This window comes from Ictalurus furcatus, chromosome 16, assembly GCF_023375685.1.
Source record: "Ictalurus furcatus strain D&B chromosome 16, Billie_1.0, whole genome shotgun sequence".
Taxonomy (NCBI): Eukaryota; Metazoa; Chordata; class Actinopteri; order Siluriformes; family Ictaluridae; genus Ictalurus; species Ictalurus furcatus.
Window position 1 is genome coordinate 18609990 of NC_071270.1, and position 25814 is coordinate 18635803.

At 37.3% G+C, this 25814-nt stretch overlaps 1 protein-coding gene across 1 annotated transcript; it reads right to left on the reverse strand.

Moving 5' to 3' along the window:
• Positions 1–501: 501 nt before the first annotated feature.
• Positions 502–24905, reverse strand: slc38a9 (solute carrier family 38 member 9). The gene is made up of 15 exons (XM_053645370.1): positions 24681–24905; positions 23268–23390; positions 21178–21307; positions 20321–20436; positions 20161–20224; positions 19981–20074; positions 19093–19263; positions 18930–18989; positions 15281–15481; positions 14847–14954; positions 14174–14280; positions 12292–12405; positions 12022–12170; positions 9986–10075; positions 502–3573 (listed from the first exon to the last, which is right to left on the reverse strand). Exons 2-15 carry the CDS (start codon positions 23357–23359, stop codon positions 3408–3410), a joined length of 1662 nt encoding a protein of 553 aa, XP_053501345.1. The 5' UTR covers positions 23360–23390; positions 24681–24905; the 3' UTR covers positions 502–3407.
• Between the last annotated feature and the right edge of the window lie 909 nt (positions 24906–25814).

The window sequence follows — 25814 nt, forward strand, 5'->3', positions numbered from 1 at the left end:
TTTTGGAAGCTATTTTGCTAAAAAGTGTTAATTTCCCTTATATATGGAGACTTTCGGGACACTTTTTAGTACTACTGACTGGGTAAGAATGGGCAATATGACGATATAATTTCAATATTGCAACCAGTTACATTACAATACTAATGTCTGATATACAGCAGATATTGTGATATATTTTTTATAATCTTTTTAAAATAAATTACACACAAATTTGAAGCACAATATTTTAAAATTTTTAAAAACATTTCCTGTCCTTTTCAGCATCATTAAGCTCCATTTTTTAAATTTTTTTTTTATTACAACACTAATGTTTCGCTGGAAGTTTCTTATCAAACCTGTATATCATGATGCATATCACATCTGATATTTTTTTTTTGTCATATTGCCCAGCCTTTCCAAGCCACAGACTGTCCTTGTCATTTACAACAAGGTCATACTTTAACTTACTTCCTCTAAACGCTTGGTGCAAAACAAACTACTCATACACTACTGACTAATATTGATCAAATACTCTACACTAAAACATTACTTACTCAGAAACAGAGCTTAAAAGATCAAAAACAGTCATTATATACAATTATACAGGTTTTATTAAATGTATTAAAAATGCAAACAAGAGCGTGAGCTATATGGCTTGTACACAACTTACACAACTTTCCAAGCAACTTAAACTATGAAAATTCCTCTGATGTGCAAATTAAAACTCTGCAACCCAACAAAATGTCAGCGTCGTAAATCTGTACCTGATCACTGAAGACACGCATGAATTTCTAATGCTGCAACGTTGACAAATGAAAGTCATCAAAGAAGAACATGAGCATCTTTATATAGATCCAGAGAGTAGCGAGATCACGGCATAGCCACTACTAAAGGATGTCAGCACTTACACTCGGGTCATTTATATCCCTTTCTTCATCCATTCTTCAATACATTACCATTAAACAGTTTCACATTGCAATACACCACTCATTGTAATAGTCGATAGCTTGATAGGTTAATGCGCATCTCCAGAAATATTGGCACCCTTCGTGAAAATGAGCGCAATTTTATATATATATATTTTTTTAAAAAAACAATAATCTACCATAAGTTAGTTGGTTGTTTGTTTTTGTGTGTGGGGTTCCTTTAGAAACAAAAATTAGTGCACCCCCCCAAAAAAAACAAAAACAAAACAAAACACTGATGTCAACATTATCAGCAACCTTACACTTAATATCTTGTAAAGAATAACACCAAGTTTATTCCTGCAATGTCTAACAAAGTCCGAGACTCATGTAAAAGATGTTTGGAGGTTTTGCACATTTGGACTTTCCTCTTTGATTTACAACACAGACTGTGTTTATTTACGATGATTTGGAAGTATGTTTGGCTTATCATCTTGTTGAAAGCTCTATCTATGGCCAAGTGTGAACCTCCTGCTAGAGGCAACCCGGCGTTAACAGTCTGTGCGCCTTGTGGTGCTACGCGCCAACATTTAAGCGATTCCTCTGCTCGGTGGTTAAAGACGATAGGCCGATCAGCTGAACAGTGGGTTGTGCCCCCTAGAGTGGAGGTGTAAAATGCGTTCTCGGTCAGCGCCACCTATCGTGCAGGCGTGAATAAGCCAAAAGCGACCGATCGTTTCGCGTTCTTTGAACGCGACTTTAGGCTGAAATATCCTAGTACTTAGTAGAATTGAATGAGTAGCATTAATGATGCACCTCTATATTTTACAGTGTCTTTCACAGTGTAAAATATAGGAGGTGTATAATTAATGCTACTCAATCAATTCTACTAAGTACCAAGATATTTATATTACATAAAATGTCAATCTCTGACACGTTATAATTACAGAGCAATTGCCCTTAAAGATACATTACAAAAAAAGATCAGTCAATTAAACACTACATTCTCCTGGGCAAAAAAAATTAAATAAATCCTCGCTTGGCATGTATTTACAACAAAGCCAGAGATCTACAAAATGCCTTTCAATGAGGTAAATATTTCAATAGGGCCTAAAATATGTGGCTTTTGGCTTTTCATTTGACTCTGTGTAGCTGGCTAGTGTGAATTGGTGTTTAAAGGGGTTGATTTTGAAACTTGATTGTACAACTCTAAAACTGTGATCTTCAGGCCCTTTATTCCCTCCATCATCCTCCTCACCGTGAGAGGAGACCGCGTGCTCATGCGTCCAATTCATTACACCTGTTTCAGAAGTCCAAACCGTTTTGTTATGGCCTTCATTGTGCTTTATGGCATGTATACCTGCTTATATATTTGTATAACCTTTATTGTTGTGGGTCAACAACCAAAGGTCTCTTTTGTGCTGGGAGAGGTTAGGTTTTTCCCCCCACGCACTAATGAATGACAAAAGGATTTTACATCTGCACAAGCTCTTATTTACACTCGAGGGAAATAGGTCATGGTTAAAAGGTTAACCTGGGGGAGGAGAGCAAAGGAAAAATAAATAGTTGTAGATAATATACACTTGTACAGTTATGCAGTTATCTAATCAGCCAATCATGTGGCAGCAGCACAATGCAAAAAAAAAAAAAATCATTACAGATACATGTCAAGAGCTTGAAGTTCACATCAAACATCAGAACGAGGAAAAAGTGTGATCTCGGAGACTTTAACCATGGCATGGATGTTGGTACCAGATGGGCTGAATATGAGTATTTCAGAAACTGCTGATTTCCTGGGATTTTCACACACAAGTCTCTTATTTTCAAAAAGTAGTTCCAATGAGAAATTTTGTACGCTTGTTTTTAAGAATTACTGTGTGTAATGATTGTATTCATTTTTGCTCATTTTTATGAAGGGTGTCAAAACTGTAAAATTACAAAATGTTCAGCGCAACGTTCAGAGAAACGGAGTGCACAAATACAGAAAACGGGTACAAAAATAAAACCGTCGGTGTGGGACCTGAACATTCTGTTCAGTTCACAGTTTGAAATTGTGAACCCAGAGACATGCGTTCAAATCATGTTCAAATCTGCGTTAAAAACAAACAGTAAAACAATGCAGCATTTGAAACAGTGCAGTTGAAATACAAGTGATAACTCCTCAGGTGATTATAGTCACCTGTCTGTTAAATGGGACGTCCAGATTATACCTGCTCTGATCACACAGAGCTCCTCTCTGTGGAATAATCGGCCACGGAGGAAGAACGATACTTAAACATTCCTTGGCAGTTGAATCTTTTAATATAATTTAATTAAAAATAAACTCAAACACAACCATGCTAATGGTTGATTTTCAGTCAGTAACATTTACTTACAGGGCTCAATTTCAAACAAAGGTGACTTTGGCCAAAGTAGCTGGATTTCTTTGCTGAAACCACCTAAGTGATGTGCAGTACCGCCACCTAGGTGCCAAAACCAGAACTACAACTGTAAGAACATGTGCCAGAGAACAATGTGATGGTACTACATGAAAAACTGGGCCAGGAGGTTGGCCACTCCGAGCACGATGAGAAGGATGTGGAAGCAAGCAGAGGGCCAGCGCAATTCACCGCTACGTTTCAGGGCCTTCAGATGGACAGCTGAGGGGAAGACAAACACCAGAGCCAAACCACATGTCGCCCCCGAGTACCTACACACACACACACACACACACACACACACACACACACACACACACAGGTTAGGAAATTATTCAAATTATAATACATATAATTTTGTGTTCCATTATCTGCAGGTAGGTTTGGAGAAATGAGAATCTGTGAAAAGTTTTTTTTGTTGTTGTTTGTTTGTTTTGGAAAGTGACTATTTGAAACAGCTCCCTCTTATGGGCAAATTTTTTTTTTTTTTTTTTTTAATGTAATATATCTGCACATGCTCATACCTGGCCTGAAATATTTTGGGGGGAAATAAATAAACAAACAAACAAACAAACAAAGTTTGTTTTTCAAGCTGAAAATCCTTTATATCCAATTTTAGTACCAGTTTATTTGCATATTATTGGATTCCATTTGTCCTTATAGATGCAGATTTTTTTTTCAGTTAACCATAGATCTGTAGTCAGCCTTTTTAACATTTATTGTCATTATATAGTTTCAGCTCATTGTTCTTGGGGGTTTTTTTTGTTTTTTGCTGTATAACAAGCAAAATAAAAGTAATTAAAGGGTGTTAAAAAGGCAGATCCAACTCTATTAACAAAAAAAAAAAAAACACATTTAAAAACAAACAAACAATTTTCTTTTCACTTTGTTGTAACCAATTTTCAATCTGTTACTGCACAACAAAATTAGTGTGTCCTTTGACACATGATGTCTTTTGAAACAATAACTCATGCAATTTTACAGGGCAGCTGAATATGCTTTGAAAATCTGGGCATCAGGGAATCTGGGCAATCAGGGCAGATGAATGTTTGGGTTTTTTTTTTTGAAAATCTGCTAACTGCATTTGCGATAAGCTAGTGATGCTCTGACAGACAGAGGAACGAGAAAAGCCCTCCACCCACTCACAGAGCACCAGCAAATATGTTCTCTTGGACTCCAGATGGCAGTGGCATCACTTCGTTGAACACTGGGATAGACATTTGCACACTCGAGAGACCTGTGTGGTTTCCTGTTTCCCCACTCGGATGTGAGAGTGAAACGATGTTCGTAAGGCAACAGGAGCCCGCAATCCCTATACATGATCGGAAACACCAGGGCTGGAAGAATAAAAGCTCCATGTTTTATTTGTCTGAGACTCTGTCCTCTGACAAAATAAATAAAAATAAAGCAGAAAGCTCTGCCCTGTTCCATTAGTGCAAGGGTGTCCAATCTTATCCGCAAAGGGCCGGTGTGAACGTGAGGTTTTCATTCCAACCAAGCAGGAGCCACACCCGATTCCACCTGTTTAATCAGTTGATCTTGGCTTTCAATAGACTCAGGTGTGGCTTCAGCTTGGATGGAATGAAAACCTGCACCCACACCGGCCCTTTCCGGATAAGCTTGGGCACCCCTGACTTAGTGGCATACTTAGTATCAACAGTGGCTAGAGGTCTTTGCTATTCATTTGACTGCTGTTCACTTCACAGGCAGCAGAGGGCTCCAACAATAACTTGGACCTAAAGCTGTGCCATGAAAACCTAACAGGACTAACTTATAGCACACTTGTAAAGCTGAAAGGGTTTGGAGGAAAGTTAATAATGTAGTATGAATTTCTCAAAGGCTGCATTCATGTTTACACTTTAATACACCAATGTGACCGAGATGGAATTCCTTTTTTTTTTAATGATAGAAATAATAAGCTTAAACTTATTTTCAGAATAACCTTTACCCTAAATAAATGGTAATAATTATCTAAATAGATTCTGGACTAAGTTACAGTGCTGATTTCTTTTGTTTTTGAGTCTCTCTCATACTAAATAGGCTTAAGTCTTCAAACGAAATACAACATAAAACAAAGGCAACCTGAATAAACACACAGTAGTTTTTATTTATTTGTTTATTGAAGCAAAAAATGTTATCCAACACCTATCACCCATGTGAAAAAACTAATTGCCCCCTTAAACTTAAAATCTGGTTGTGCCACTTTTAGCTGCAATAACTGCAACAAACTGCTTCTGATAACTGGAAATCAGTCTTTCACTTACTTCTAGGACTAGGATTTACTCCTATGCTTTGGATCATTTTCTTGCTGCATAATCCAGTTGCGCTTGATTTCAACTTACGGACTGAAGACCGGACATTCTCCTTTAGGATTTTCTGGTAGAGAGCAGAATACATGTTTCCCTCAATTACTGCAAGTTGCCCAGGCCCTGAAGCAGCAAAGCATCCCCACACCATCACACTTCCTCCACCATACTTGACTGTAGGTATGATGTTCTTTTTGTGGAGTTCTGTGTTTGGTTTACGCCAGATGTAACAGGACCTCTGTCTTCCAAACAGTTCCACTTTTGACTCAACAATCAACATTTGAGGTGCGTTTTGGCAAAAATTCAGAGGAGCCTTAATATTCTTCTGGGTTAGCAGTGGTTTTCACCTCACCACTCTTCCATGCCCAGTGTCTTTCTGATAGTGGCGTCATGAACAGTGACACAAGAGAGGTCTGTAGGTCCTTTGATGTTGTCCTTGGCTCTTTTTGTGACTTCCTGGATGAGTAGTTGTTTTGCTCTTTTCGAAGTATTTTGGAAGTTTGGACACTTCTGGGAAGGTTCATTACTGTGCCGAGTTTTTCCATTTGCAAATTATGCCTCTCATTTTGGTCCTCTGGAGTCACAGAGCCTTTGACATAGCTTTATAACCCTTCCCAGACTCATGTATTTCAATCACCTTCTTATCACCTTATCATTTCTGGAATTGCTTTGAATGTTGGTATAGTGTGTTACTAGATAAGACCTTTTAACCAACTTCATGCTGTTGAAAAAGTTCTATTTAAATGTTGATTTGATTGAACAGGGTTTGCAGTAACCAGGCCTAGTTGCGTCTATTCCAGCTGAACCCCATTATGAATGCAGTTTCATAGATTTTTCACACAGGCCCAGTTGGTAAGTTTTTGGCTTCAATAAATAACGTTACCATTTAAAAACTGTATTTTGTGTTTACTCAGGTTGCTTTTGTTTTATCTTAGATTTTGTTTTAATTTCTGAAACAACTTAGTATTAGACATACACAAGAATAGAAGAAATCAGGATGGGGCATATACTTTTTCACAGCACTGTACGTTTCAACATACTTTACTGAGATATTGTGGATATTGCGATTTTATTTTTAAATAAATGTAATTACAGACTGACTGGAAGAAGCTGGATTGATGTTAAAATCTTTTCAGTTGTAAAATGTTAAACATTTATGACAATTTAAAAAAAAAAATGTTTTCTCCTTTTCAGTGTTAAACATTTTTTATCTTTTAAATAACTTTTTTATTTATTAAAAATACTTTTTGCAGACAATTTTTTAATAAAGCGCTACGCTACTGTTGTCAGTTTGTGAGCAAACCTACATCTTATGATACATATCGTGCATCATAAAAATGTCTTCAAGAATCATATATTTTGGTCATATTGCCCAGCCTCACTTGCTCCAATCGCCCTTCTTGTCCTCTGCTTTTATTTAGACTGTAACATTTTTGCTACATTCAATTTGGCATAACTATATGTGGTTGTATAATAATAAGTAAATAAGTATCATTCAATGGTGTTTTTTTTTTTTTCTTAACAAGTATGTATTATATTTGTATGTATCTGAATATTTTGAATGTGTATCTTTAATCTCTTTAACCATCTATGGCCAGACTGCAACTTTATCCTTTTATAATCCTTAAATAAACAATATGTTAAACACACACACACACACACACACACACGCACACACACACACACACACGCACGCACACACCCAAGCTAGAATAACCAGAATATGAATAAGAATGGGATCTTTGTCCCAACCCGGAAAAGCATTTACTGAAAACGTATGAATGCTCAAGATGTTTTCAGAAAGATAAATGACCTTACAGTGTATAATTATATTGCTCAACCTGCATTTTAGACCTGATTTGAAATCATTATTAAGGCTTCATTTTCACCGTTTTAGATATTTTCAGGCATTCTCAAAACTGCCATGATCCACTACAGAAAACAACCTAATTTCTTCAACTGCAAACTTACCAAATGCGCAGAAATGTACTATATATACACACAGAAGAAATTGTTCACTATTAAACATTTAATCTGATAGCTTACATCATAGTTTCAGTACAGCATTACTGAAAATAGGTAACAATTCTACATTGAATGTCCATAGAAATATGGCTAAGCTCCACTCATACACAATACGACCAAAAGTATGTGGAGACCTGACCATTACACCCATATGATTTGGTTCTTGACCAAACTGTAGCCACAAAGTTGGAAGCACAGAGAATATATAGAATGTCGCTGTACACTGGCCACTAATAATGAATTTAATCCATTTTGGAATGAGGCTGTAACATAACAAAATGTGGAAAAAGTGAAGCGCTGTGAATACTTTCCGGATGCACTGTATCCTGCAGCATTACAAGTCCCCTTCACTGGAAAGAAGGGGCCCCAAACCTGTTCCAGCATGACAATGCCCCTGTGCACAAAGCACCCCATGTCTCACTAATACTCTTGTGGCTGAATGAGCAAATCACCACAGCCACAGTCCAAAACCTAGTGGAAAGCTTTACCAGAGGAGTGGAGGTTATTATAACAGCAAAGTGGGACTGAGATGTTCAACAAGCACATACGGGTGAGACGGTCAGGTCCACAAACTTTTGGCCATATAGTGAAGTACTCTCCCAATTTGGTCAACTGCTAATAACCCCACCCACTAGCTAGCTCTTCCCTATTACAGAACAGCTACTAACTGTGGAGAGCACCATCTAACCTCTTTCACATACATCAGCTCACAGATGCCCAGATGTGTCTGTGTGACTGACAGGAGTATGTGTACTGCCATCCCACCTACCCAGAGAACAATTTTCTGTTCTCTTGGATTCCCGGGCAACGGATGGCTGCAGCATCATCGGGATTCAAACTCGTGATGTCCCGAAGACACAATGAACGTTTCTCATTTTAATTTTCATTGTATCTATATCTAACTTTGGGTCACTTTATTAAAGAGCGTGGAGTTAGCTTGCATAACAATGTGGATTATGTATCCTGGACACAGCCGATTATGATAAACACACCATAAAGTCAGTTTTCATTTATACATCATTTTTCCTGTAACCACTATTTTTGTTTACTATATAAATCTAGTCTTTAACAATATATATGAATAGTGACGTCAAGTTTCTGACATTTCAGTTGTCAGCGTGTCAGGATCAATGAGAGCTCCAAACATGAGCATTATCAGCCCTGTTCCCAGATATATATTTACTGACTCACCTGATATCTACACAAATGGAAGATGCTCCACAGCAATGTGTGTCTTAAGCAGAACAAATAGACAATACAAAGCACACAGCGACTAGTGTGACGCCTTACACGTACCTACTTAAACAACTGATTACAATTGAGAAAAACGATAGTGAGAATATGGGTGGAAAAAACAAACATCACTAAAACTGCTTTTTTGTTCTGTAAAGGTACAGCATTATGAAAAGAATCAAAAAATAAGTATGCAAAATGAGTATGCATAATCAAACAACGTGCGCATAAAAGTATAAAACCTCAAAATCTATTCAAAGGAACATGTACGGTATAAACGAGGATTTAAAAAAACATAGCTTTTTTTAAAAAATGCGTTTACAAAATCATGAAGTTAGGAACATTTATATAAGTATTAAAAATAAATCTAATCACTATGTAAATACATGCTATTCATAAAAGTGTGTTGCTACTTATCTACGTTATGCAAAAAAAAAAAAAAATGTTATTAAAAATTAAATACAACTGCTCCTGGTTGAGCGTGTCCTCACTATTGAGCCATGTATACAACATAAGAAAACATTCATATGCATCAGTTCATTGTCAGTTGATTAAACTTGACTATCTGAGGCCCAGAGTAATATTTACAGCTTTCCCACAGTCCCTGTCCTCAAGACTTGAGAAAACTATAGAAAACAACATTTATATATATTATATTGACGGATTCTACTACCTGTTCTTTTTAAGACACTATCCTGTATTCTAGAGTCAATCTTTAAGATAGATTTATTTTTACATTAATTCAACCTACATATTGTTTTATAAGACATAATGTCTTATTCTGGTTTGCACAATTTCTATACTGTAATATACATACACAGTGCCATCTTTATTCACAAAAATACTCTGCTCTCATGGATATCAAACAATTGCAAACAACACAGGTTTATCCAGAAAAAACAATCTAAAGTTAGGTCAACCCTTTTAGGTTAAACAATAAAGACAATTTTTCACAGCCTTCTTTTCTCATATTTACCAAGGGTGCCAATATTAATGGATTAATCATTTATATTTTATTTTCACACTGTGAAATACATTATTGCAAACTCGCACTGTTATTCATTAATTAATGTTCATACGAGATGTTTTGTCATAATTTGAAGTCACACTTTTCTCTCACCTGATAATGGATCCAATGTTTGGATAAAACCTGGCCATTAGGAACCCAGCAGACACAAGGAGGATGTTCAGGACAAAGACATGGAAAAAACTATAAAACAAAGAAATAAATAACAGTTAGTATGTTATTTATCTGACAGTTTTACTTGTTATTGGACACTTATACTATTAGGACTCTAAATGTACCATAATGAGTCTTTTATTGCTGCTACCACAGTCAACTTCTACAACAACACAGACCATTTTTGCATTAGTTTTTCCACACAACAGTGTGTTTTTCGTCCCATGTATCCATTGTATTCTGTATTTACTTTATTTTTGCTTGTCTCACACTGTTGTGAATGTGCACTTTGTGTAGTCCTGTGTACTACAGGTACACATAATACTACTGTATTATGTTGTACCATGAGGAAAATTATATTTCGTTCCAATGTATACAAGCTAGATAGAGGAATGGCAACAAAAACCACTTGACCTGAAATGCAAGTTATAATAACTGAACTGCAGAGCCAATGAACAAAAAACAAAACTTCCCCACTTTATCTATTCAAATCCTAATGCATGCTGCTACTTGGATTGTAGAAGCGTCCTATTTAAAATAATGCTCATTTCAACACATCACTCCAGGCTATTTCCTCATAACCACCTTCTGACAGGTTTCATAGTATACAAATGACATTGAGAAACACATGCAGCATATTTAGGCTGTTTTCAACCTGTCTGTTTGGTATATTTTTATCAGGAACAGTATTCTGTGGAAATGGCTATAAGATGGGTGAAATGAGGCCTTACAATACCAGTACTGGATTTATCTTTTGTCACAAGAGAGTGCTTTTGAAAACTTTTGAAAGCTTCTCAGTGCCCTTAAGTGCATTTTATCACTGGATAAATGAAGTAAAAGCCTACAGGGAAAATGAGGGAAAAAAACAACAGAAGAAAGAAAATGAAAAAGAAAAGAAAAGGCTCGTTAGTGTTAGTTTACCACTGCAATGTTACTAAGGACAAAAAATGTGTTTGTTTTGGTACATTTGTTGGTTTATGGGTATTATGGCCCAGTCCCGCTTTAATGGCTGCTTACAGTTATGCATCGTCCAAGCACACACACATGCTTTTTCACAGTTTTTGTGTTTTGTGATGATGTAAACAATCAGTTAATCACATTATGACGCTGGTGGCTATATTTATTGTGATCGCTGCAAAGTTGCTTTGAATTTCAACATTTGCTCAACATTCAGGAATGAGGAAACTCTGCTTGAAAATAGTATGGAAGGTACACATTATTCATCAGTATGTTACCAGTTTTAAAGGAAATTTTGGGAATAACACTAGAAATACAAAAAGGTTATCAAAGTTTTAACTCCATTTTTAGTGTACAAGTTCTTCATCTTGAGAGAGAGAGAGAGAGAGAGAGAGAGAGAGAGAGCAGAACCCCACTTCAAATGAGCACGGTACTTTGTAAATATCATTGGTGAAGCATTAATGAGCTTTGCAAATATCACATATTGTGAAAAATCAATATTTGGGATGTTGTTTTGGGCACTGCACACCAAGGGAACACACCAGATAGTGGAATGTTTATTTTAAGCATGCGGTTGCTGTGGCTGCTGACTCTATTATCTTCCCTCCACATTTAACCCTATGTTACCAACTCCAAAAATGACCCATTACATGCCTTGGGTCATACCAAGCATTCTCTAGTTTCTGTTTTTCATCTCAAAGCTCAGGCAAGCAACCTCTACTCCATGGTTAGACTAAATGTTGAAAAAAATCTTTATTATTATTATTATTATGACTAGAACTAGTTAACATACACTTGGGTGATAATGTCGTTATGGTTAGTGTGTGTGTGTGTGTGTGTGTGTGTGTGTGTGTGTGTGAGAGAGAGAGAGAATGTCCCGTCCCCCCCCCAACATTACCACAAATCCATGTCAGTCAGAAATTTTTTTTCTGTTAAAAAATACAGTGTCTGCAAACAGCCTTTCTGCTGAATCTCAGTGGTAACTGATTGCAGAAAGCTTACAATATGAGACATTTTACCTTGGGTAGTGATCACCAAAGAAATGGCCCATCAGCTGCACCCGAACCAGGTAACCCAGCAGCGGGTAGACGCTGGTCATTTGGAACAGCAGACAGGCTCGAGCCACAAACACCATTACATCACTGCTGGGAAAGTTATCCAGAAAGTTCTGTCCCAAAGCAAGGGTCAGCATGAGAATCCATTGTTAAATGGCATCAACAAGCCAGAATTAGACATATGTGAAAGCTGAACAGCTCACAGACAGGACAAAAAGAGGAAATAAGGCTTACTGGTTCGATGCAGTCCTTAGACAGTGGTGGAGAAGGAAAAGAAGCAAAGATCATAACTCCCACATAGAGGTATGTTAGACCTACTAAAAGGTAAGCCAAGGACAAATCTCGAACCTGCAACCACAAAAAAACACAAGTTCCATCGTATTAAAGCCTTGAATAGTTAATGTTACTTGTAGTATTGTGTTGCTTAGTGGTATAAATGGGTGGCCAGCAGACATCTGACTGGTAGATATGTACAAAGGTCATTTGGAATAAAGAAAAATGACATCCAAATGATGGATTTGATTAAACATTAGAGCAAAACTGCTGAACATGTGGTGCTGGAATTGAGCATTCATTCATAATACTGGTTTATGTGAATAATGATACAGAGGAAGCTCAGAAAAATTTTATAAGTAAGTAGATACAAATAAATGATGTTATGCAGAAGCTATTTTTAGATCCCATTTTCATATACACTCACCATCCACTTTAATAGAAACACCTCATTCAGGAAATTATATAATAAGCCAATCATGTGCAAAAAACAAAAAAGTAAAACAATCATGCAGATACAGGTCAAGAGTTTTTGAAAAAGTTTATAGCAAATATCAGAAAAAAGGAAAAATGTGATCTGAGTGAATTTAACCGTGGTACTGGTGCCACTGTACCCTCAGATTCTTGTTCTTGGCTTACAGGAGTGGAAACAGATGTGGTCTTATGCTGTTGTAGCCCATCCACCTCAGGGATGGATGTGTTGAGCATTCGGAGATGCTTTTCTGCTCAGCACAGTTGTAAAGAGTGATCATTTGAGCTATTAAGAGTGATTAAGACGTTGGACTACTGATCGGGAGGTCATGAGTTCAAATCCCAGCACTGCCAAGTTTTCACTGCTGGGTCGTTGAGTAAGGCCCTTAACCCTCAACTGCCCAGTTGTATAAATGACATAAATGTAAGTCGCTCTGGATAATGGCGTCTGCCAAATGCCATAAATGTAAATGTACATGCTTCAAACCAGTCTTGCCATTCTCCTCCAACCTCTTTCATCACAATCATTCTGTGAGAACTTTATAAACTGTTGTGTGTGAAAACCCTAGGAGATCAGCAGTTTCTAAAATACTCAAACTAGCCCATCTGGTTGTCGCAAAACATTGTCATTCTTAAGTGTATAAAAAAAATTTAAAAATTAAAAAGTTCTTGGTAAGAACTTGCAAAAAGGTTACAAACCACTGATACATTCCATTATCATCCAAAGTTATATAAATATTATGATACAAGATTAGGGCTATATGCAAATGGTCTTAGCATGTGATCAGGATGTACAGGACACAGCAATAAAAGATGTGCAATAAGCAGCTTGTTGTTCCAAAGTCAGACTTTTGCAGACAACACCTTTTGTACTCAATTGATGTTAAATTTAACTCGATTTGATCTTACTTCGAGTTAATTTTATATTAGCATGTAATAAGGAAGTGCAGGAGACCCAGCAAGACAGATGATTCATTCGATCTAACCTCAGCATTGCATGTGATCAGGGAAGTGCAGGATATATGGTATAAAAAGACGTGAAACAAGCAATACTTTGTTCCAGAAACCATGATTTCTGCTGACAACGGACTTCATGTGTTCTACTGATGAGGCCACAGTGGACACTTCCTGATCAGGAAGTCTGCATTTGCCACAGAGACTCGCGTGCAAAACTATAAAATCTCTGTTCCCTAAGATCTGAGCTCTACTTCTGTATGCAGTAACGAGTAAAACCACGCAAATGGCAGTCTAGTTGGCTTTATCTGATGACGGTTAACCAGTCCACCTTAAAATAAACTGTCCGTCTTGATTGTTTAAGAGGTGCAAGCAAACTATGGCATGGGTGTGAAACTGAGGGAAGAGCTGCACTTACGTTGTTCTCCTGATTCTTGTTGTTCTTCATGAGGGTGATGATGCAGTTGTGGATGAAGAAGGCCAGAGTGAGAACACCAGTGAGTTGAGGACACCAGATTCTGAACTCTACACAAAACACACACGAGCAGATTGCGGATGAACAATGAAACAGCTTGGTTCAATATTTATGCAGCTTCGCTCTTTGTTTAAAACAAAAAGCGCTGAGCAATCAAGTGACGTGATGAATAATGAGGACCCAACACCATCCTGAGCCATTTTACTTTGAAAAAATAGTGTTTGTTATTAAGTAAACAAGGCACCTCATTGCTGCCATGTTGCCAATGAAAAGAAAGGAATTTGTTTCTCCTTCATGCCTGTAAAAAGCAAGTTACTTCTTGCCCTCTCATATGCTCTGGTTTTATCTGATTGGTTGGATTAAAGTTGTCTCATCTGGTTCCCCTCTCATATGCTCTGGTTTTATCCGATTGGTTGGATCAAAGTTGTATTAATATGGGTGTAAATTCAAAATGGTGCACATCACTCTCTTCATGAGAAAACAACGGCTTCACAGCGATTTATCGCTCAATGTCTGAAGGTAGCCGAATTAATACTTTACTCTTTTCATTATTATCATGTGACGCTATAATGCAGAGTCCCTCGTCAATTCATCTCTGCCTGGCACTGGTGTTTACCTGGGATGAAAAAATCGGTGGAATCGAACCAATGGAACTCCAGGTGAAAGCCTAGCCGAAAAGCTTTAACGGTGACCAGGATGATGAGGTAGATCACTGAAATAGTGCCTGCGTGAAATGAAACAAAACCCATTTACATACCAGTCTGGTTCTCCTTACAGACAAACAAACATGTCATCATGGAAAGTACAGGAAATCAATAACTCCCATATAGGAAAATGCAAATTAGTTTGCCTCAGTAAACAGAGGCAGCACAAATTATATCATAAGCTTTGTCAGATATTCAAAACCTACTACAACAAGATCAATGTATACCAGTTGAACTTCATTAAACTACCAAATCCAAATATTCAAACGAGCCCATTTCCAGCACTTCTAATCAAAATGGAACAAAATGGACAAACAGATCATCGTCATGAAGATCAGAGTCTTACCCAGAAAGGTGAACCTGGCGAAGAAGGATGCCGAGCGGAAGTTGAGCAGCGGCAGAAGCAGCACAATAAGGTAGAAAGGGATAGTTTGGGTTTTATTCCACCAGTGGTCAAACAACGCTGTGTCTGTACTGTTATCACTGACATAATGCAGGCTAATGCTGCTGTTCTTATGTGGATCCACATCTGGGTATGGACAAACCACTGGGACAGATGATGAAATTAAGATTACTGCTACAGTACACATGGAGCTCATTAAAGAGTTAATTCACTGAGGATACTGCCTGACACACTCAGGAGTGAGATTAAATATATGACTACATAAAAATGCCTTCTTATGATATTAGTAATGAGCAGCATTTAAAGGAGCACGTAATGTTGGACTTCTGATTGGAAGGTCATGAGTTCAAATCCCAGCGGCATCAAGCGGCCGCTGCTGGACTCATGAGCAAGGCCCTTAACCTTTTCTTAAACTGCTCAGAGATAACTGTAAGTCGCTCTGGATAAGGGCGTCTGCCAAAAGCTGTAAATATAATTTTAAAAGGTCAAGTCAGTGTTTTTGGTGGCAGTTATCTATAGAGGACCAAACCTGCAGAAATGAAAATAAATAAATAAATAAATAGATAGATAGATAATGAAATGTAATAGGAAAATAAATAAAGGAATAAATGACTTTATAAAACAAATATAAGTCATTTAATATTAAATTTAATCAAATTTATTTTTATGACTTTTTTCCTTCATTTATTATTTTCTATATTTAGTTTTTAATTTATTTTTATTCTTTTTAACTTTTATGTATTTATTCTTTTATGCGTTCGTTTATTTTTATATTTCTTTATTCCCACATGAATTCACTTAGATATTTATTTTTTTCAACATGTTTTATTTCTTTTTGTATTTATTCTTACATTTCAGTGTCTTGTTTGATAATTAGGTGGGTTGGTCTTGCTTAGTTCATCGTAGATTGAAGCGTGTGCTCGAATACTGTTCATTTGTTTTGGAGCGATGTCAGGTCGGAGCTCCCGTGTAAACTATGGCGGATGCTTCACAAATAGCAAGAGAGTTGTGCAACTTAGGAAACAAAGTCGATGACCACGCATCAAATAACTGTGCTATTTAGAGTAGAGGTGCTTACTGATGCTTTAGGAGAGCTGTATGCCCACATGAATGTCGAAGTAAAGCCCGACATGTAGGCTCTCTGCACGGTGGGACGTCCATCTTATTTACATCCGATAAGTCCTACTGAAACTTCTCTCACAGGGTCAAACTGCTGGAAACTTGAAGAAAGTTGTTTGGTGTATGTGAAAGAACTATGCAGCTCCTAGTAGCCTTACAGCCTTTTTAGCTTTCAAATGTATTAGTGTTCATTTTTGTCTCCGTTACGTGGTTAATAATGAGTTTGTGATTTATTCTCTTCGTCCTGACTCTTATACGTGAACTCTCAACCAATGATGCACTGGAGCTACACAGGGACCGCCTCCCTCATTTCCATACTGCGCACGGAAAAGTAAAAATAAATAAATGTATAAATAAACAAATAAGCACATAAATAAATAAATAAACTGACAAAAAAATAAATTAAAAATTATACAAATAATATTTACAAATTATAAAAATACATTTAAAAAATAAACACATGATAATAAATGAATCAAAAATACAAAAAAAATGTAGGATTAAATTTAATTTTAAAATGAATTATATTTGTTTTATCAAGTCATTTATTCCTTTATTTTTCTATTATTACATTATTTATCTATTTTTCTATTTATTTATTTTTAATTTCTGCAGGTTTGGTTCCCCATAGTTACCTGAAGCTGTATGTTTTGAAACGCAAGGTTCAAACAAATGCAGCCCTCTGTCCTATTATATCACTTCTAAAGCCACACCCAAACACAGGAGATCTAGGCTAGAACACGTAGCGTTTGTCTGGTTGAATGTACGTGGTTCGCCAAATTATCCGGCATGTCAATTTGATTTATTATAGCAACATTTTATTTATTTTTTTAATAAAATACACCAACACTGGTGTAACCAGTCTGAAGTTGGTGCCATCAGCCAACTGATTCTAGAAATGCTGAAACGGGAAATAACACTAGTTGGCTGATCAGGTGTCATAGAAACTACAGCTTCGGTTCTGCTCTCAGTAATTATATTAATAACTGCCAGAGTTCAAGGAGGTAAACATGCTGAGCCCACCTGTAACTAACAGCAATACTGCTGAAGCATATAGCGATGTTTATCAGCTAATACTGCTCTGGAAGTCTGAAGTGAAGCCTTCCTAATGTGTTAGTCTTAGCCGTGACTTTTTATGCAAGAATTAATACACCCAACTTAAAAAAAAAAAATACATTACTGTAATTTTTACAACATTTCGATAAAAAAATGAACATAAACAGGCAGAAAAAGACAAAATATACACTCTCCGGCTACTACACAGGGAACGCCTGTACTCCTGCTTACTATGGAATAATCCAATCAGCCAATCATGTGGCATCAGAACAATTCATGAAATCACTGATATACAGGTAAAGTGCTTCCATTAATATTCACATCAAACATCAGTATTGTGGAAAAGGGGGATTTCAGTGACTTTGACACGGAGGCTACAGTGGGCACATGTTCGTAGAAACTGGACAGTTGAAGACTGGAAAAAGACCACACAATCTATTTCCAGTCTTGAACTGTCCAGTTTTGGTGAGCCTGTGCCCACTATAGTCTCAGATTCTTGTTCTTGGCTGACAGAAGTGGAGCCCAATGTGGTGTGCTCACATCGGTTGTAAAGGTTGGTTCTTTACAGGGGTCATGACATCAAAATTTTGATTAAGTCAAATTTTCCTTGATCTTTTGACATACAAGAGGTCATTGCAAGTTTCATAGCTTTATAAGTACTCCTCAATACAAAAACAGCATTTATTTAACCGAGCTCCAAAAACGGCTCATTTGGATGTGTCGGGATTTGTGACATCACACGGGCAAATACATTTACATATGACTGCTCCTACAGAAAGATATCGACGGCTACTTTTACATCATAGCACCGTTGGCCCCTCCCACAGGCGCTCAGTCGCTTTAAAAAAAAAAATCCCAGTGTTATGGCAGGGGGCATTGATAATTAATTCACAGGGAAAGATGTTAGCCAATCATAGCAATGGGTGGTTACATTGAAGTCTTAAAGGTAAAGAACAATAAACGATCGTTTCAGTCAGCGGGTCAGTGACAGGGTGGGAAAAGATAATAAATTACTATATTTGGTAAAAATTAAAATAAATAAATAAATTTAACTAATAATATTAGTACACCTCAGGGAAGATACTTTTTTTTTTTTTTTTTTTTTTAAATCATGACCCCTTTTTCTGTATACTTCCTCTCATTCTTCTCTGACCGCTCTCATAAACAAAGCATTTCCGCCCACAGAACTGCCGCTCACCAGAAGTATTTAGTTTTCCATTCCATGTAAACTGAAGCACTTTACCGGTATCTGCACGATTTTATGAACAGCTCAGATGCCGCATGCTTGGCTGATTGGAGAATTGCATGAAGGAGCATGGGGGTAAAGTTGTTCCTAATGAAGTTGCCAGTGAGTGATTATAATGGTAGACAATAATAATGATGAGCTCCTAGGCTGAAATATCTCACAGATACTAACCTCTGTCTGTTCCATTTGTGCCAAACTCTGAATCAGAAATATTCATGTGGTGAACATAGTCTGGTGGTAAAAAGAAAAGCACTTTTACCTCATGACAAACCCCTGTCTAAACCACAATGAATCAGTGAATTCACATAAGTAGCATGACATAATGGCTGCTTACCGTAGATGAATTTGCCGGTGTTAAACAGGAAGTTGGTCATAAGCACCCAGTAGACCACCATCGCCCCAAGCAGCGATACCATGGAAAATAACAAACTCGACCACTGTCCCAATCGCCCAAAGTAATATTTACACACGTCAGGAAACTCCCAGTCTGAGGTATCTATATAAGCTGAGATTTTTTTAAAAAAGGGAGAGGTAAACACAAGCTTCATATCACAGTAATCTCTAGAATTGTATATATTTTTTTTAAAAAAAACAAACAAACAAAAAAAAACAACTAAACACAAATGATCATATTTGATCTATGACCTATTACATCCTGAGTCCCTTGACAAGATGCATCTAAAGTGCAGAATACACATACAGGACACACAAGAGCAAAGGTGGAACATAAAGCACGGCACAAAATGTGACAGACACATGAGGAAGTACAGGATCTTCCAGTCCTGAATTCCTGCAGTCATTTGCCAACAGTAGTAAACAGCTCAGCAATGGGAGGGTAGGGAGGTGCCACCCGTAACGCTGACCCGCTACAAGAGTTCTTCCTCACTTCATTTGTAATGCTGAGAGCATTGGGTAATGGTCCTATCCTATCTATAAACATCACCTCCTTTCGTGAATTTGAAATCTTTTTACAGGTGTAGTGTATCTGCCTTATAATAATAATAATAATAATAATAATAATAATAAGGAGAAGAAAAAGGACTACATTTATATAACAACTTTCAAATGTAAAAATGCATCAATGTGCTTTAGAAAGAAAAATATCAGGCCTTGACTTGATTTGAAGTTACATTACTCATCCATGTTGTATAAGAACTGAGCAAAGAAAAACCATTACAATGACGTTTTTTTTCGAGAGATAAGAGCTGTGTGATTAGCTTACGTATTGATTTGGTGGACTTCAGAATTCTGTAACAACAGTAGAGTGTGAGTAAGCCCATTAAGATGAGGATGATGATTCCCAGTGTGAACCCAGACTGCAAACCAAAAAAATAAAAAGAAATCCAGTTACAGGCAAGTGATGCACAGCGATTTTGGATGAAAACTAAACGTGAACACACACCTGCTTTATTCCCCATGGCATGCTCAGTATGGACGTTCCCATCATCGTATTCCAGATAGCGAAACTACACAAACGAGTGGCTTGATTATTACACTGGCATGATTTCAAGCTTATAAGTTTACATGAAGAATTAGAAAACTTCTAGATTTCTAATACATACATAGTGACAATACTAGGGTTTTTGGCAGTTCCCTCTCCTTGCACTTTAAACGCTGTCCCCAGAGGACTGTAAATGTAGAGCTCCTCAGGTGGAGGGATCACATGGTCAGGAGGAGCCTTCAGAGGTCAGGTGAAATAAACCAAAGCATTACCTCATGACAAACACGTGGTACAATCAGAATGCTTGGAAGTCACCTGCTTTTAAATAGTTTTAGAGTTGTAATCAGTATGACTATGTGTTCAGCTTGCTCTGAGTAACACGCAGTTCGGCTTCCAGGACAAATCATATCAACATTAAACCTCCTGTGTATATACATATAGTGTGACACTGCGGTAAACACTGGCTACTGAAGGTAAGAGGAAAGGAATATCTCTGGACTTCAATCATGTGAAGTATCCTTTCACTTAACAGTTAGCTAGCTATCCATTGGGCACGTCAAGGGAATTCATTCATTCATCTTCAGTAGCCACATTGTCCCGGTCAGAGTCACGGTGGATCCTGGGAACGCTGGGTGCGAGACGGGAATACACCCCGGATGGGCAGCCAGTCAATCGTAGGACACACAAACACGTTCACACCTAGGGGCAATTTTGAGCCACCAATCCACCTACTAGGAAGTTTTAAGAGGTTGGAGGAAACTGGAGAACCCGGCATAAACCCATGAAAGACTCGAGAACATGAGGAAAAACCCAAGCTCAAGGGATCTTGGAGCTGTGAGAGAGCAATGCTATCTGCTGCACCATAGTGCGACTCAAAGTAAACATATATTCGATAAAGCAAAGTAGCCAGACTATTTTGGGGAAATCATTTGTTGGTGTATGTAGTTTTATAGAGAGGATAGATGGCACATAGATTACCAGCAGCCTATCTGATGACGCAGCCAGGCGGCCATAGTAATGAACTCTGCTGTTCAGCACTGAAGCCTCAGCAGACACTCGCTCCTGAGTTGAGTCCTCCACGATGTTCCTGGGCTCCACATGGAAAGGCCTGCGAGACAGAGATAAGAGACAAGAGCACTGATCAACAGAACTCATCTCGTCAATGTTTCTAAGCTGATTAGATCCTTCTACCTGCACTTTTTATCTCCTAGTTTTACTCCATTTCGCTGTTAGATTGAAGCTGACACTTACAATGTTGTCTTTAACGCTTTATCGAGCTCTAAATTAGGAAATGAACAGAACTTTCTATAGTAAACACAGCATCCCTGGAAGCATGTTCAAATAAACTCACCTGTCAATTTGGCCACATAACCGTAATCATGTTTAATCAAAGGATCAAAGCTTTAAGGCACATACAAACTCCAAACAATCTCAATGCATTATTTCTTTATAAAACACTCATGAATACACACCTCTTAGAAACCAATTAAAACTTCACATACAAAAAAAAAACATTTTCTTGGAAGGAACAACGTTCACTAAAGCCAACCAGCTGCTTTTAGTGGTGGAAACAGTTACAGGCATTCAAAGTCACAAGATCAATGCAGATCCAAAAGATTTCAGCACATATTTGTGGGTAAACGCACCAACGCAGCATCCAGACGCTTCCCAGAACTATCGCTTGCTGTGCACTTCGCATGATTTGCTCAGCTAAAAATAACACATCAGATGACACGTTTGTGAAGTTGGCACAAAATCGAATAGGATGAAAAACAAATGGCATTTGAACCTCGCTCAGACTTAAGTCTTAATTAATGAATTAATGCCTGTTCTCTGCCTGGAAATTCATGAGAAACAGCAGCTTGTGCAAACATGTTACAAACAGTCAGAGAGTAGAAATCCCAACTTGGGCAGACTGACAGCAAAATGTAACATGACTCACATGCAGCTAGATGTATTTGATACAGCATCCTAAAAGATACTTCAAGGGTGAGTCCAATTAAAATATTGCGACATAAACTAGAATTGAATCCAGATGCCGGTTACGCACTGGAACACGTGCGCCGGCCGAACGTTAAGGAGATTATGTCACAATTTTACATTTTTATGACGCCAATTTGCAATAAACAATGCAAAAAAATGATTTTAAATGAAGGGGTTGACTCAACCAGGTAGATACCTAAACAGCACACGCATAGACACTGGACATTGCTATTAGAGACGGTAGTTTAGAGGCTCAGCTAGTCACCAGAAGGTTCTGAGTTCACATCCCAGCACTTCCAAAGCAGGCCCTTAACTCTGAAACTGCTCAAATCTACAGCTTCTCTATCCTAGTGATTCAGTCATTTTTCTGTTGACATTAGCATAAGTGGGACTGAGTTTCTGGTTCTGCTGGACAACACAAACATGACTAGAGGTTAAGGATGGCTAAAATGACTCACCTTACTTCAGAATAGAATAAACAGTACTTTGAGAAATTCATGGGGAAAAATAGGCTGCGGTCCTTGTGTACTTTCCCCTGAAGTATTTATTCTACTTAACGTACAAAATTTGTTCACCTGATACCATATGTTCCCTATTCTGGAGAGTGTCTCAAAGTGCACCAAAGACTACCAGGTCTTCATGTCCAGGTGGGTACAGGATAACCAGAGTGTTTAATCAGGAAAGGAAAAAACATTTTTCATTATAGGAAGGGTAGGTGGATATCAGCTAACATGCTGTTGAGGTCAAATTCTCTTGTCTTATAATGTAGCTACCTACATAATGTAGCATAGCTATGAGGCACCATGCCAGGGAGCATCTGCGGCATTGCTGCTTGTTTAAAGATGTATGTAGTGAAGTGTATAAGGGGATATCATCTAATCATCAGTATAAACGTCACACGCAGGTAAAAATGTCTGCCAAACAAATAAATGTAACCGCAGATTTCTATAATGCTGGTGTATCTTTGATGTAAACACTTTATACTTTAACTTTCAACTCAACACTGGTAGCTTGCACATATTTTAAGATTTAACCTTCAGTGTTGTTTTACTAGAGTAAAACATATAACATAAACAAACTCGTACCTTCTTTGTCTGGAGTCCAGAAAGTCCACCTGGTCCGAGTAGTTATCTCCTGCTTGAATTGAACCCAGCAGAGGTTTCCCGTCATCCTCCATGACCTCTTCTGGTTCACTGGTTCACCATTGCCTGGAAGAAATTTTTTTTTAAATAAATAAAAACAATCCCAATCACGGGTTCTCACAACTTCTCAATGTACACTGACTACATGCCCAACTCATTTCTGCAGAGGCTCCTGCGGAGGATCAAGCACATCCATGATGTGCATTTTAATAAGACCCACCATGATTTTCTCAGAAGAAGCACAAATGAGAATCAGACTCTCCACAGTTAGAGTCCTCTCACTTAACCGACGGCAAAGGATCTGGAAGGAGAGGCTGACTCTGTTGCTGTGTGAGAGCATGTGAAAAAGAGGACGCAGTTGAAGAAAGGGGCTCTTTATGTCTTTATGCCTTTATGCCTTAAATACGATGAGGGCAAAACATCAGCAAGCCACAACCACATTCCAGCTCATATAATATGGTCATGGAAATGCTGCTTCAGGATGTTTCTTTACTTTTAATTTCAAAGCTATCTACAAAATGCTGCATTTAGAGATTCAACGCAAAGATTGAACAACCTTTCTGAACTAACAGACCATATTAAGTCAAATGATGACAAAGCAAAGCAAATAAGCAATAAAAAGCAAGGACACCGATAAGGAGGAACCGATAAGGAGGAAATCGACAAGTACCGATAAGGAGGAAAATCATTGAAGGAAAGTTCCATATAAGTAAATGAGGAAGTATGAGATGATTAATGACTTCTGAATACTTCAACACACTTTATTTTAAGACGGTTGTGTATATTGGTACTCCTTTGCGAATGCTGACACTTTCAAAAACAAGAAGCTGACTGGACATTCAAATCTATTTTATACTGAAGGTTTTGTTTTCTCTCTACATTTACATTATGTATTACCATACGTGTAGTACATACATTACGTATTCCTACATATTTATGTACGTTACAAATATAGCATTGGACCTAAATGTTGTGATGAATTATTGTGAAGCATAAAGAATAGTTTAAAGTGTTGTGATACATATTTTATATGTAATAACATCTGTCCAAATGAATGAAATTCACAAACATGTACCTCTACAGCTGTTTGTCAACACCGTTTACTTGATATTAGATTTTTTTTTAAATTATTCAGCTCAGAATGAAACTGTTTTATTAATTAGAAAATTATTTACAGATGTTGTTTTTGTAAATATTACACAATATCGCTGATTCGAGTAAACATCGTTAGCTTCAATGCTAACAGAGTTCCAAACTGTTCTGCTAAACACCGCACTTTTACTCCCCAAACTCAGCGTCATTGATTTACTTTACATCTTTTATATTTTACGTTATTATTTACCTTTGTTAACTTACCTGTAAAAAAAAAATAATAATAAAACACGGTGGTATGGTGTCACTTTGCTCCCAAGTAAGCCACAGAACAAAAACACATTAGCAAAGTAACTTGTTTTGAAAAGGACACGTGAATTGATACGTATTTAAAGTCCTTGTGGGACATGTAGTGAATATTGCACACAGATACAACGCATCGGTATTGTACGGCCACGCTGATTAAACTACATTACCCATAATGCATCTGCTACTGGACATTTTTTTTTACCTTAACTTCTACTGGCCACTTTCGGTGGAAGTGTAAGGGAACGCCCTAAAACAGAATCTCTTAATTAATCAGAACAGTCCCACACAGTATTTTAATCACTACTCCAGTGTACAAAATTATACAGCCGCTTATAACTGGGAATTTTAAGCATTTTCAATTCAATTCAATTTTATTTGTATAGCGCTTTTTACAACGGTCATTTTCTCAAAGCAGCTTTACAGAAATATATAAACACGGGATACAGATTTTAAGTGTGTGGATTAATCGCATTTCACTCATTTAAATAAATAAATGTTCTATTAAATCAGATTATAAAGTGTTTTGTGTCTAAAGTGTTGTACCATCACACTGTAAGCACTGTGAACAATTGTGAATTTTCTGCATAAGATGTCTTCTCTTTGTTTATGATCATTTCCAGAGATTTTTTAACAAGCCTGTACTTAATTACTTATGTCCAAGATAACTACGTCTCCAAATAACTGCTATTTATATAACCTGCTGAAATTAAAGGAGAAATATGAGGACATTTTATATTCTGTGTGCATCAAGAGATTAATTTTAGTATCAGAAAAATATTGCTATCATTATTATAATAGGACAGGCGGCAAGATGACATGCTATGTAGTGATCCTCAATTTATCTCATTTACCAGCAGTGAAAAATTACTTAACATTTTAGTTTAAGTTACACTGTATGGCGAAAAGTATGTGGACACCTGACCATCACCGACATACAGTGCCCTCCACTAATATTGGCACCCTTGGTAAATATGAGCAAAGAAGGCTGTGAAAAAGTGTCTTTATTGTTTAACCTTTTGATCTTCTTTTAAAAAACAATTCACAAAAATACTCTGCTCTCGTGGATATCAAACAACTGCAAACACAACA